This window comes from Gopherus evgoodei, chromosome 17 (assembly GCF_007399415.2).
Source record: "Gopherus evgoodei ecotype Sinaloan lineage chromosome 17, rGopEvg1_v1.p, whole genome shotgun sequence".
NCBI lineage: Eukaryota > Metazoa > Chordata > Testudines > Testudinidae > Gopherus > Gopherus evgoodei.
In genome coordinates, this window is record NC_044338.1 from 17,877,005 (window position 1) to 17,890,471 (window position 13,467).

Here is a 13,467-nt window from a genome sequence, read left to right on the forward strand (position 1 = left end):
GGTTTATGACTTGAAATGTTAGTTTATAACTTGGGTGGTTGCGCTGCTGAGTTTACGCTGGGAATTGAGATGGGGAAATAATCCCTAATATACATCCACAGAAATGCTGAGGTCATTGGGACACTTGGTTGTAAGCATTATGCTCTGTTAGTACACATTTACAGCATTTGATGTTGGCTGTAAGGTTTTTGGGACGGACACCTCTTGTTCATGTCTACACAAATAATAAATACTCAGAAGAGGTGTTATTTAGTACCAGATTCTTAGTCTTAACACAAAGGCCAGTTCCACCGGGCTGTAGCTGAGGTAGATTTCAACAGGCAATATTCTGAGGGTTTTTTTCAACCAGTGGAAGGAAGTTTATTGAGACTCCCACTTAACAACCTTGTCAATGTCCAATAAAATCGCAAGGCGTTTGATCAGAAGCAAATCATGAAGGGAGTTCACAAAAATCTCTGTTTTAAACAGGAAAGGACTGTAGAAAAGAAACATTCCGAGTTTCTCAGGCACTTAGATTTAAGTAGTGCTTCCCTACCCCAAAACACAAAAGACATGTGAGGTACAAATGAGCACATCCACCGGAAAAAACTCACAGATGTCCATTAATCTCACAATTATTTGACATGTGGATGGAAGGGGCCTGACACCCTGGGACTGGGGCACCTGAGGCTTTGAAACTGAGGCAGCAGGTCTGGATGAAAGCTGGGTTCTCCCAAGCTCTCAAATCTCGCTGCATACGTGGAGACCAAGTTGAACTACTCCAGCTTCACCTAAAAAGCCCAGATCCCAAGGCATCCTGGTACAACAGTGCTGCAAAATCCTTGTCTGATCCCCTGCCTCTAGCAGGTTCCTTGCACCATGATTCATGGGGATTTGGATTATCCTGGTGTGGAGGATGAAAAGAATGTTATGGGGGGGAGGATTGCATTCAGAAATTAGCTGGATCCAGCAGGGTGCAGATACCAAATTTGAGATCTTGCAGTCTTCTTGGATCCCGGTGTGCTTGGGGTCTCTGGAGGAATATTAGAAGCAACACTTGCTCTGTACTTTGAGGGCACAAGCTGGGTTTTCAGCTAAAACTCGGTAGGATCCAGGTTCCGAATCAGCGAGATGTGTTTGTGTTTGCTGTGCTGGGGAGCGTTAGAGTCCAGATGACTGAAGTACAGGACTGGCTACCCTATTACTCGCTCAAACAGAAGTTTGGGCGAAGGGCGGTGATCACACATTGTTGGGATCAAGGTGCCAGACTCGGAGTTTTGTGGTTTGCTCTGTGTGTGTGCCCGCGCCCTTCTCCTCTGTTTAAGCATCAGAGTTTGGGTACTTGGGGACACAAGTTAGCCGGATCCGGGATTTTGTGATACTGTTGCCAGGATGAGGGGGAGGTTTTTCGGTGCAACGGGGCTAGCTGGGCTTGTTCTCCGCGTAGGCAGTGAAAATGTGAGGGGTTGGGTAGAAAAATAATCAGGCTCTGCCCAGGTCCAAGTGGCTCCATCTGTTCCCTCTTTCCCTTGCAAGGCTCAATTTCACAGCGATCCTCAGCACGTGTGTGCGTGTTGAGCCCTGCAGCCGTCTCTCACACGGGAAGCGCCGGAGCGGGGGGGTCTCTGGCCATGTCTTCGAAGGGTTAATAGAGAAACCCCACGCCCCCTTTGACGGAACTGAACCAACCTCACCAAATTTGAAAAGGCATCCGGAGCTGCGTGTGCGCCCCGGGCTCACAGAGCCAGCGCCGGACACGGGGTGCCCCTTGCTATGGGAGCAGCTGCCGCCAGGGCTTAGCTTGCAGGGAGGACTTGACTTCCCTTTAAAAGCCAGGAGCAGAAAGCAATCGGTGCCCCGCGGGAAGATCCTGCCCCTGGAATCCCAAATTCTCTCTCGTCTAGTCGCATGTCACCGTGACTCCCAGTCAGCCTCTTGGTGCAGTGTGGTTTCAGCACGAGTATAAAGATGAAACGGGCTCTTTTCTCGCTCTGGTGCTGCTGTTTCTATGGATGTACAGTAGGGACCGGTTTCCTCTATCAATTCCCAGCCTCAACTCTGCAGCACAACTACCCGGAGCAGAGCTCAGGATCTCCGGGCAGCGGATTCGCAAACCGCCGGTGAGTAAAATCCAGTCGGTCTCTTCTAGCATCCGGCCCAGTGGCTTTTGCTTCGTCCTCTACTTAGCAGCAGGGCTGTAGCAATGGCCACCTCCATAGGGGGTGCCGCAGCCCCCTTATCTCTACCCGTGAAATGTGAACCCCGTTGAATGGAAACTTTCCCCGGGAACTGTAACCCCTACAGTGGAGAAGCGAGGACTTTTATAAGGCTGACACAAGTGTCCCATTGACATCAGCATGTCTGTGGCTGTACCTAAGGGATTATCTTCCCCTCCTGCTGGTCAGTTAAAAAAAATGCTGCTGTTTGGTGGCTTCCCCAGCAAGCTGATGAATTGGAAGTAGAGAGTAGAAACTCTTGTGTTTTTAAAAAAAAAAACTTTTCCCCGCCTCGGACTAGCCAGTAGGAGGCAGCCCATCCCAGAGGGAGCCCACGAGGTTTCTCTCCTAGTCACTGGAGACCCGAGAAGCTGAGCATTTAGTTGATCTGATCAACGTCATTCGACATGTACCAGAAAAGTCAAGTTCTTGTTAAAATCAGCCCTGATAAACTGCCCAAAGAGACAAGGTTTAAATGGCTAAGGAAAACAAGAGATCCTTTAGGGATAACTCGACTCATCCTGTCCTGCAAAAGCGCACTGTGCGTTTTTTATGCAGCCTAAGCAATGTCATATCTGTTGGAATCCATTAGCCTTTGTTTACGAAGCGCTAATTAAATTGAGGACTTGATCACTGTCAGTAAGACTCCCTGCCTTCCTCAAAGCGGGTATTGGGGAATTCCGAATGAAACCGTAACCCCAGAAGGGTTTGGTCCCAACCACAATCTTCTGATATCACCAGACTGCGTCCACTAGGCTACGCAGAACCTTAGCTTTGAAAATGACTGAAATGTAACATGCTTTGCCAGTAGAGGGAACCATTATAGTCCAGGGACTGCAACTAATGGTTGTTCAGCTCAACAAAGAAAAAACTCTAATTACAGGTTTTATACAAGGGCTACAGCGTTCAAAAGGGAACCAGGCCCCGGTAAAATCAGTTTCACACGAATTTAATGTAAATCATCCTTAATTTATTACGACTTGCTACTTTAACAGAGAACAATTTAGATTTGTGTTTTCCCCCTTCCCCTTTCTCCCTGAACTTCTCTAGAAGTCAAACAGCTGTTCAAATGAATGCGGAGCTCTGCACAGTAACACAAAGTGGCTTAGGAGTCTTTCAAAAGTACCTTGATTTTTAAATCACTTTAAAAATTCCCTGTTGTATCTATTAACCCCTTAAAATCACAGCGTGAGTGGTAAACATTCAGCAATTGTGAACCCTGCTCTTCTCTTTGCTGTGCCAGTGCAAATCCCTAGTGGATGAGTTAACAACTGTGTAGAAAGGAGCTCATACCAGTGTTGTTTATCCTGGTTTTAAAGCAGGGTAGACTGCACCAATGCAACAGTGTCTCTATATATTATAGGTTTACATCAGTGCCCCCTCCCTCCCTCAAAAGTGTTAACATGCATGACTATAAGCATGTCAGGGCAGGGAACCAGGGCCACCCAGAGGATTCAGGGGGCCCGGGGCAAAGCAATTTTGGGGGTCCCTTCCATAAAAAAAAGTTGCAATATTATAGAATACTATATTCTCGTGGGGGCCACTTGCCCCCCACCCCTGACCCTGCAGGGAACATGCCTTATTCTGTGTTTGTAAATGTAAAATTACAGGACTAATAATATAAAATTACAGAACTAATGTAAGAGACATGCGTTGGTCCTAGGATATTAGAGAGTCATGTCATGGAGCAACAACAACTGTAACTACACTGCATAGAACTAATATACCTGTTTCTTAATAATTTTATGTGGGATTTTCCAGAAATGGAGTATTCATCCAATGAGAAATTTTTACACTTCAAAACTGGTTCCTGTTGGTTTGATATTGTGACTCTCTGCTCCTGTTTCCGTTTCATGCATTAAAAAAGTTGCAAATCTGAAATGTCAATTCATTTTGATCGAAAAAAAGTGTTCCCCCCCCCCGCGACACTTTGAAATTAGACTGCTCATTTAGCATCTCCCTTTGGAAAATAACTCTTGTTGAAATTGACATGGTATTATGGAAAGCATCTGCTCAGACAAAACTAACTTTTCCAGTGGGAAAAATGTGAATGATCTCTAATGTTGGGGTTGTTTTGGGAGATGGTTTCTTAATGTGAAATTTAAGTTGGGATAGCTGTGGTCTAGTGGATCAACATGTTTTGGGGACTTGTGATGTAGGTTCATTCTTGATTGTCAACTCATCTACTTGGGTTTTATAGTGTCCCCATTGCTGTGTTGTTTGAGACCCCCGAGTCATTCAGCAGTTGGGGTCTCTACTAAGACTGCTACATTTGTGGTGATATGTTTGTAGTCTGAATGCACAGCCACTCAGGGACTGGAGTATAGCCCCCAAGACCCTTGTGTTGAGCAACTGCAGATCCCAGGGACTACATTTCTCAGGAGCTGGCAAATATCCATCATGTGGCAAGAACTGTAGACCACAAACTACTTGGTTTATATTTAAACAGGTAACAAAGCGGTAAAAGCAGCAAAGAGTCCTGTGGCACCTTATAGACTAACAGACGTATTGGAGCATTAGCTTTGGTGAGTGAATGCATCCGACGAAGTGGGTATTCACCCACCAAAGCTCGTGCTCCAATACATCTGTTAGTCTATAAGGTGCCACAGGACTCTTGCTGCTTTTACAGATCCCAACTAACACTGCTACCCCTCTGATACTTGACAAGCGGTAAAAGGGATCTTTAGCTTATTGCAAAGCAATTGAGCCTTCCTGTGCTAGTTTCCTGTATGAGTACAACATAACATGGCAACTTTAGCCTTCCTCTGACTCTTGTATTCTTGGAAGATGACTAAAATGGTCTAAACTGCAAGAGCATGGAGACATAGGAAGGGCACTGAAATTTCAGACATTGTTTGTTTTTCCTTTTGTTATTCCACTAAATCATGTTTATTTAGGAAAACTCCTACTGTCTTGGCTTTCTAATTGTTTGATGAATAACTTCCTTCCGTGTACATTTCGTTCTCCAGCACTAAGGAAAAGGCGTTGGAGCAGCAGAAACACGTATGGGCAGGGGGGAGGAGATGAGGCACTCCTGCTTTTCTGAACTAAAATAATAGCCTGTTTTGCCTTTTCAATCACGTTTATTTGTTCGTTTTCTGAAAACTGCATTTGCTGGTATCTGAAGCCCACAAATACCAACGAATAGCATTAGAGATTTAAAAACAGCAGTGATAAGAGTAGTGCTGAGTCACTAGATCATAGCCTAAAATGAAGAACAGTACAACATTAAATAATGTGACTGATGCATTGCTTCAGACTTAGATGTGTGCAAAAGGACATGGGAGAAACGATATATTTAGGTTCTAGTTCGACAGCCATTCAAGCATTTGTCCAAGTCTCTCCCTCTTCAATAAAGCACTCAGGCATGTAGGCAATCTGTTCAGTTGGGCCTTGCCAGGGCAAAGAAAAAGATAAGATGTCTCTTTGGGTCAAACTAGCCTTTCAGAATAGGCAATGGAAGGGCGTCTTAAGTGAGTGTGGTTTATTAGCTCGTGATAGGGTTTAGTGGTTAGATTAGGACACGGAGTTCTGGAACTCCTGGGTTCTAGTCCAAGCTCTAGACAAACTGTGTGTCTTGGTAAAGACACTTCCATCTTTTTGTTCCTCAGTTTTCCTCGTCTGTCAAATAGCCCTTACCTCATGCACAGGGTGTTGTGACAATTAAGGGACTTCCTCTTGAGAGGTGATGAAATCCCCCAACTCTTACTTTTATGTGAGTGGATGGCACTTAGAGCCTCTTCTGCTCAGGCCTGCTGTTTGGGTTGAGCTTCTGGGATAAAGGTGCTAGGCAGTGTGTATCTGGATCGCATGAAGCATCTAACTATCAATACAGCACTAAATTTTACAATACCTAACTAGGCCTCAGTTGCTAGTTTTATCTCTAAAATCTCAAATCTGATCTAATAAGCAGGAACTATATTTTACTATGAATTTACACAGTGCCTGCACAGTGGAGCCATCATCTGGTTTAGGGCCTTTAGGTGCTACTATAAACTGAAGATGATGGTTGTGGTTGTTGAATAATGTACTTGAAGTTCTGGTTTGATTGGTATTTTTTCTACTATTAAAACGAAGGTGTAACTTGTGCAGTGATCTAGGCCTGAATATCTGAAAGTGGCCACTGATTTGTAGGTGCCTAATGTGAAACACTTTTTGACCCTACCTTTCAGAGGTGTCAAGCATCCCCCAGCTTTAGAAATGAAGGGAAACAATTATTTTCCTTCAATAAGGACTTTTCCTGCAGAGGCTCACAGGATGGATGGCATTGAGTCATCTGTCGGAGGCAGCTGTGAGATATTCAGGATAGGAGGATCTCTTCTCCATGTCCCCAGGGTCAGCATTAGACTCACTGGGGCATAGGGCAGAAACTTGGGAGCCAGAGCCCAATCATATAACAGTTTGCAGGCCTCCTGTCACGTGAGGATCCAGGCAATTGCCCAGCTTGCTACCCGCTAATGCCAGCCCTGCATGTCCCATAAACTATTGAATGAAACCACGGGGCATTAGTTGAAAAAGTTTGGGAAAGTCAGTTTGAACATTCTAACAGCCAGCTTTTAAAACTCATAGTATTCTACCCCCACAGCGAACTCTTTGAGGGAGGGACAAGCAGATAATCTATAGGCTGAGCACTACTCTTACCCTCTGTAGACTGCAGCCGGTGTGTGTGTGTGTTCTGAGAGAGCTAGACATGACTCAGTTTTGTTGGGGGCAAAGGAATAACTTATTTATATATAATATAAAATTTTGAATGTTAGTGTTAAGTACCCTGGGGCTGCTACATGCTATTGTATGGAAATGTATATACTCAGTTCTAATCTTGGCTATGCACAGTCAGGGCTCGTGTGTGCGTAACCAGTTCTTAGCTTCTCTTGCCTCCAGGAGACTGGGTTGAGGAGTTATTTCTTTGCAATATTCATACCTGATGCTTCTCTACAGAGCTAGCCTTTCATCAGGCTCTCCAAGCATGTCACAAACATTAATAGACCGACTATTGCCTCATGGCTGTGAAGTAGGTGAGTAGTACTGGGCATGCATAGAGATTGCATAACCGTCCTTGTAACACGATCACCTGGTGACTCTGTGGCAGGGCCTGGGGTAGAACCTAGATCTTCAGAGTCCCATTCTTATGCACTTCAGCCCTCGAGCTGTTATTTCACATGCAGGCAGGGAGAGAGGAACCTTGGGCTTGTTGCCTTTCTTTCTGAATGGGGTCATAAGAAGGATACTATAGAAATGAGCCATTAATAAGAGGGAAACAGAATTAACCAAGTTACAGGAGTAGCAGAATTAATAACTTTGGCTATAGTGTAGGATATTATGATGTTTCAATAACCCTAAAATAGCTGCAAAATACATGTCTGTACAAAATAACTTGTATCTCTGTTGCTGGTATGATATTTTCACCTGTTGTGGTGGACATCTTTTTGGGGACTGAATAGATAATGTTGAAGTTTACTTGGTCCTGGGGTGTCTGTGATTGTTCATCCCTGGTCCAAACCCATGGCAGTCCATGTCATTACAATAGGAAGGAACTTGGTTCATTGTTTGTTCTCATGTGAAGAAACTGTAGACTGGATTTTTGAACAAGGAGAGGGAGGTATAAGAACAGGGCATACAGAGCTGCTCCACACCATGGGGGTGGTAGGTGATTGTCCACTCCAAGCATCTGGTTATCTGTGGGACAGCACACTGGCTTTACTTCATCTTGGGCAGTAGGAACTGACTCCCCTTTCACTCATTCCATAAAATGGCCCCGTGGAGTCTTATTTAGATTCTGAGACTAGATGCTGAGCCCCTCAGTGTTTGCTCTGTCTTTTTTTTTTTTTCTTTAGTTCCAGTCCTGCCTCTTACATTACCCCTGTGAGGTGCAGGGATGGACTCATTTGGTCAGAGTGTGGCACAGGAACCTATCTGCTATCCTTTGCTCCTAATACCATCTGCTGCTTCTCTCTGCCCCCTCCCAGTGAGTGCCGAGCACTCTTCAGGATTATGTTCCTATGTCTGTTCAAGGAGCTGGTGCTGAGATTCTTCAGCTTGGTTGAATTGCTTTTCTTGATCTTGAAACAGGCTAAAGAGAGAGACAGCTGCTTGTGGAAGCAGCTAACAATGTCATTTGCCCAAGGAATCTGTTCTAGTGACATAATGTCTCTAAGCTGGGTTTTCAGTTGGTCTGGTGTCATGTCACTTGGTAGCCTGGTCTGATGTAGTAACTCTGAAAGGCAGGGCAGAAGTTGGTCTTCATTGCATGCTATTCAGTCCTTATTAAACTCAGATGTTTCTAACTCGTTCCTCTCATTGTTCTAAATGCAGCAGGGTTATGACCCTAATCCAGGTCAGTTTAACTCTTCTGTGTGAAAATCCGAACTTTTTTTTGAAGATTTAGTTGGTGACAATGCTGCTGGGTTCTACTTTTTGAGAGTGGATGTGTGATGGATTCCCAGCTGTGCCTGTCTCTCTCTTTAGGGAAGATGGTTCCTTTTCCTGTTTGGCACAGGTGATCTTGACTTTTTTCAGTGCACATCAGCTGCTGGGACTCTTGTTCAGTTTCCTCTGGAATCACACTCCCCTTCCTGCTCTCCAAGAGTTGTTCTGCTCTAGTTCTTTCTTAAGGCCAGTTGTCTTGGTTACTTGTGCTTGGGTTGACTTCATTCAAGGTATAGTTTGAGTCTGTTTTTTAACTCCTATTGCTCGCTTAGATGGAGGGGAGCTAAGAATATGGTCTCTATCTGTGTGTGTTAGTATCTATGGCACAGTAGTTCTGATCTCTTGAAAATCTGCCCTTTAAAGACTGCTTGGTGATCAAGAACATTGGAGAGTTCTTGTCACCCAGTACTGCATATCTCTAGGCAAACACTCCTTAGCTGGCGGTCACTGCGGCTTCTGTGAGGGAATCTTTACTGCTTTAACAAATTTAAGGATGACACTGCAGGGACCTGGTTAACTGAGCTGTCAGCTTGTCTGACACTGATAACACGGGGGAAATCTGATATACTTAGGTGTCAGTGTTTCAACATGGAAAACTCCACTAACCTAGACTCTAATGAGGAGGGAGTTAAATTCCTTGGTTAACCTAATCTCAAATAAATTTGTTACTCTCTAAGGGGCCACAAGCACAGGTTTCGGAGTAGCAGCCGTGTTAATCTGTATCTGCAAAAAGAACAGGGGTACTTGTGGCACCTTAGAGACTAACAAATTTATTTCAGCGTGAGCTACAGCTCACTCCTTCGGATGCATAGAATGGAACTCACGGACAGGAGATATTTATACATACAGAGATCTCCTGTCTGTGTGTTCCATTCTATGCATCCAGAGGAGTGAGCTGTAGCTCACGAAAGCTCATGCTGAAATAAATTTGTTAGTCTCTAAGGTGCCACAAGTACCCCTGTTTTTTGCTAATCTCAGTATTTTGTTTTAACATGCAGTACTGCTAAAGTCTAAGAACAAAGCTTAATTTGTGCCAGAGTTGAAGCCCTGGCACCTCTAGGCTTGGCAGTTCTTAGCTCTGGACTTGCTGCATCCGTGTGAAAGTAGAAAAATTGCTTGAGCCCTGGCCTCGGCTCCTCTTATTACAAATGAAGCCCTGTCTAAGAGGCATTGTGACAATGTCTAGTTGGCCAAATTACCTTGGCTTTTGTGAATGGCGAAGGAGTTTGGATTTTTACACAGAAGAGTTAAACTGACCTGAGACTTTTTTTTTTTTTTTTTTGCCATTTATCTAGTCAACTAGGTGATCAATGAGACTTCACTTTTTTTCCTGCCCATCTGGTGAATAATGGGCTCCTATAAATATCCAACAGTGGCTGTCCCAGAAGTCTGGGAATCAGGATTTCCCTTCAGTCTTGGTTACCCCATATATACAATTGGAATCCTTCTCTCTAGGCGTGGCTATGAGGGTTAGTTCATTTAGGTACCCTAAGATTGTTGGCTGGAAGCCACTAGGTCCTAAGGGAGTGTGTGTGTGTGTGTGTGTAGGTATATAACAAATTCTGTGGTATAATAGCTGTCAGCATACTCCTTGTTCCCTTTCCTCCATCTGTGCCTGGCAAACTGGAGGACTTATGGCAGAACCTCTTTCCTTCCTCCTCAGTCTCTTGATGTGGTTTATATTGTGGGAGTTAGTCTTTCCATCTGACCTATGCACAGAAGGCTTCAGTTAGCAGGACAAGCAGAGAGATCCAGCAGTGGAGAAAAACCAGGAGGTGTTGACTGGGAAGGACTCTGGCTGGAGTGATCCAGGGAAGAGGATGGCACAGTGGAATTTCTCCCAGCTGCGGAAGTGGTACAGAAGCATGAGAACCAGTGTGATTTGTGGCAATCCTTCTAAAGTCTATCGTGCATCTGGGAAACCTCTGTGTGTTACATGCTGATGGAAGCTGACTCTTGGCAGCAGAGTGCTGAGTGAAAGTGTATCACCTTTGCATTAAAGTGTGCCACAAAATGATACGCAGCCCTGCATTGGATGCCTTAGTTGAATCTGGAACAGATGAGAATTAGTTTTGGTATGTGGAGTTATGTGAAGGCAAGAATATCTTCGCAAAGTTCCCTTGTGTTGTAATGTGTAGCTTTTTCTTTTTTGTGCAGGGGAGGAATGAGCACATATGGGGCAATTTGATCTGTCAGGACATTACAATAGTTGGCCCCGTGCTGCTGTAAACTAACATAACTTGCAACAAAATATAGTCTCACCATAATGTATTGCAATATGCAGCATGGCATTGCAGCCAATTGGGGTAATCTGAATTGCAATGCACTGTCTCACTGTCTTGTGGGCTCATGTTACTGTAAATCACTAATGTATATCAAATAGTACTTTTCTATAACTCTAAGTGCAAATCCCTTAGACTTGTAATCCCTACAGATATATTTTTGAATCACTATACAGCCCAAATATTTTGGTTCTGTTAGCATAATTAAAATGCCTGCTAAAACCTCTTCTGAAGATCTGCAAAGAGCAGACCCGTTGAAAGCTGTCACAAAAACTACAGCAACGTATTGATTTGCTTGGGTAAAACCCTTTGTAACAGTCAAAGACTCTATAATTACATCTGTGAGCCCATTCCAAGTGGCTATTGGCATCTGAGAGGCTTTCAAAGCAGCTCCTAGATATGACCGTTCAATTTGGCTGAAGTTTGATTTCCAGCTCAAAAGTGACTGTTGAAGAGTTAACTTTCCTAATGGGAAGGTGGAAATGCTGTAGGAAAAGAACTTGGATACATCCTAGCTTCTCTTTGAATGCCAGTTTGTGAGCTGAAAGCAACCAGAAGCCAAGTTGCTTGGTACCAAATGCTTCTGCTAACTTGTAGATTAGGCCAGCCTGAGAATTTGATGTCTTTAATTTAGTGCACTTTGGTTTATGTATTTGCTCTGCATCTGAGTTTTAATCCTGTGGGCTCAGGAGCCAAAATCTGCTTTGGGGGGGCATTTACATTAGCTGTGCTGTACCTGATGTTGGAAATTAAACGCTAGCATTTGGTTTGAATTCCATGTTCCTCACATTGTTTATGAGGCTAGTGTTAACAGAGAGCCACAGGAACTGATTATGTTAAAAGAAAGAAAAACCTCTTTCAGCCTGCACCTGTTCTCGGATTTTGTTTGGCAAAGCTTTATTCTATTATGCTTCTACATATGGGATCTGCACTATATGTTGGGGGTTGGGGGCAGGGAAGAGACGATTCCCATTTAAGTTCATCCCATTTGTTACAGCATAGGCTGTAACGCAGCCTATCACAACCACTAATATATGTTCAACACTATAATATTCCTTAGTGACAAATACTAACTCGGGTGTTCTGCGGTTTCAGCTGGGTATGGCAGGCTTGCTTTTTTTTTTTTTTTTTTCTAAACTGCTTGCAGTATTGCTTTGAGTTGTTAAATGGCTGCTCTGTTTGCTGCATTTTGCTTCACTCAGTACTGATGTCTATATTCCATGCAAAAAACAACCTCCAAAAACCTACATGAAAAGACCATTAAGATTTTAAGTGACATATTCAAAAGTCAGCAAACAGCACGGCTAAGTTTTCATGTGCAACGTTATCAAAATCATAGACTATCATAGAATATCAGGGTTGGAAGGGACCTCAGGAGGTCATCTAGTCCAACCCCCTGCTCAAAGCAGGACCAAACCCAACTAAATCAAATCTCTGGCCTTGTGCAGCATAGTCTTTAACAAGATAGTATGTTATTTCAGAAGGGCTCTGTCTCATTCAGCATGTTGAATGGATCATGCACAGTAAACAGGGCCGGCTCCAGGCACCAGCACAGCAAGCAGGTGCTTGGGGTGGCCAATGGAAAGAGGTGGCACGTCCAGCTATTCAGTGGCGGGTCCCTCAGTCCTGCTCAGAGGGAAGGACCTGTTGCCGAAAAACCAAGTGGCAGCAGTAAAGCTGCCACCTAATTGCTGCAGATTGTGGCTTTTTTTTTCCCGCCACTTGGGGCAGCAAAAACACTGGAGTAAATGAGGCAAGAGTGTGACATTTTAAAAACAAACCGGTGGCAAGGCGAAGTGAAGTGGAAGGGTGCACAAAGGAAAATTACTACGTGGCAATCGATGTTAAAATCCAAACTAACTTATTAAAATTCTGTTCTCCTCACTGTTAAATGAGTGCCCTCATCTCACTCACTGTACACTGTCAAGGCTATTCACTGAAGACTGAATTCTGATTTCGGATACATCAGTGTAAACTTGGAATAAATCCACTGACTTGAATGGATTTACTTTAGATTTACAACAGGTGCAATTGCAAATAGTATTTGGCCCAGAATGAGACCTGGATCTCACACTGCCTCTTTCAGTGTACGTTGTGTCCAGCCAGCCCACAGACTGAGATGGCAATAACTGTATATGATCATACAGCTGCAACGAGAGGCAGAGCTGAGGGTTGTCTCTGCAGCCTTTATTTGGACACATCCTGCAATTTGAATGCTTCACTTTGCAACCTTAATCGTCTTCTAACTTAATAGTTTTGAGTGGAATTGCCTGCTGTTTTAAAAAAAACAGACAAGCAAACTTGAATTCATTATTTGCTAACACAAAAAAGCAGCCTAAAGTCAGAAAATGTAAAGGATTTTGTTCCACCTTACAATAGCCCACTGAGTGAGGCAGGGATTCTCTGCTCCACTGCACTACCTCAACCACTGGTGCCACCTCTTTGGCTCCTTGTTTATTCCCCTCCCCATCCAGCTGATCACATGAATAATCAGGAGATATTTCAAAACAGTGTTGCTTTAAAAAAACAAACAAACAAAAAAAAACTACTGTGCATGCAATGGC

At 43.9% G+C, this 13,467-nt stretch overlaps 1 protein-coding gene across 3 annotated transcripts in view; it reads left to right on the forward strand.

Moving 5' to 3' along the window:
* The first annotated feature begins 1,472 nt into the window (after positions 1–1,472).
* Positions 1,473–13,467, forward strand: part of COL26A1 (collagen type XXVI alpha 1 chain) — a 216,864-nt gene continuing 204,869 nt past the window's right edge. For all 3 annotated transcript variants that reach the window (XM_030536947.1, XM_030536949.1, XM_030536948.1), the window contains exon 1: positions 1,473–2,099. In XM_030536947.1, coding sequence (XP_030392807.1) covers positions 1,948–2,099 — 152 coding nt within the window. In that variant the 5' untranslated portion in view covers positions 1,473–1,947. The remainder of the gene's footprint in view (positions 2,100–13,467) is intronic.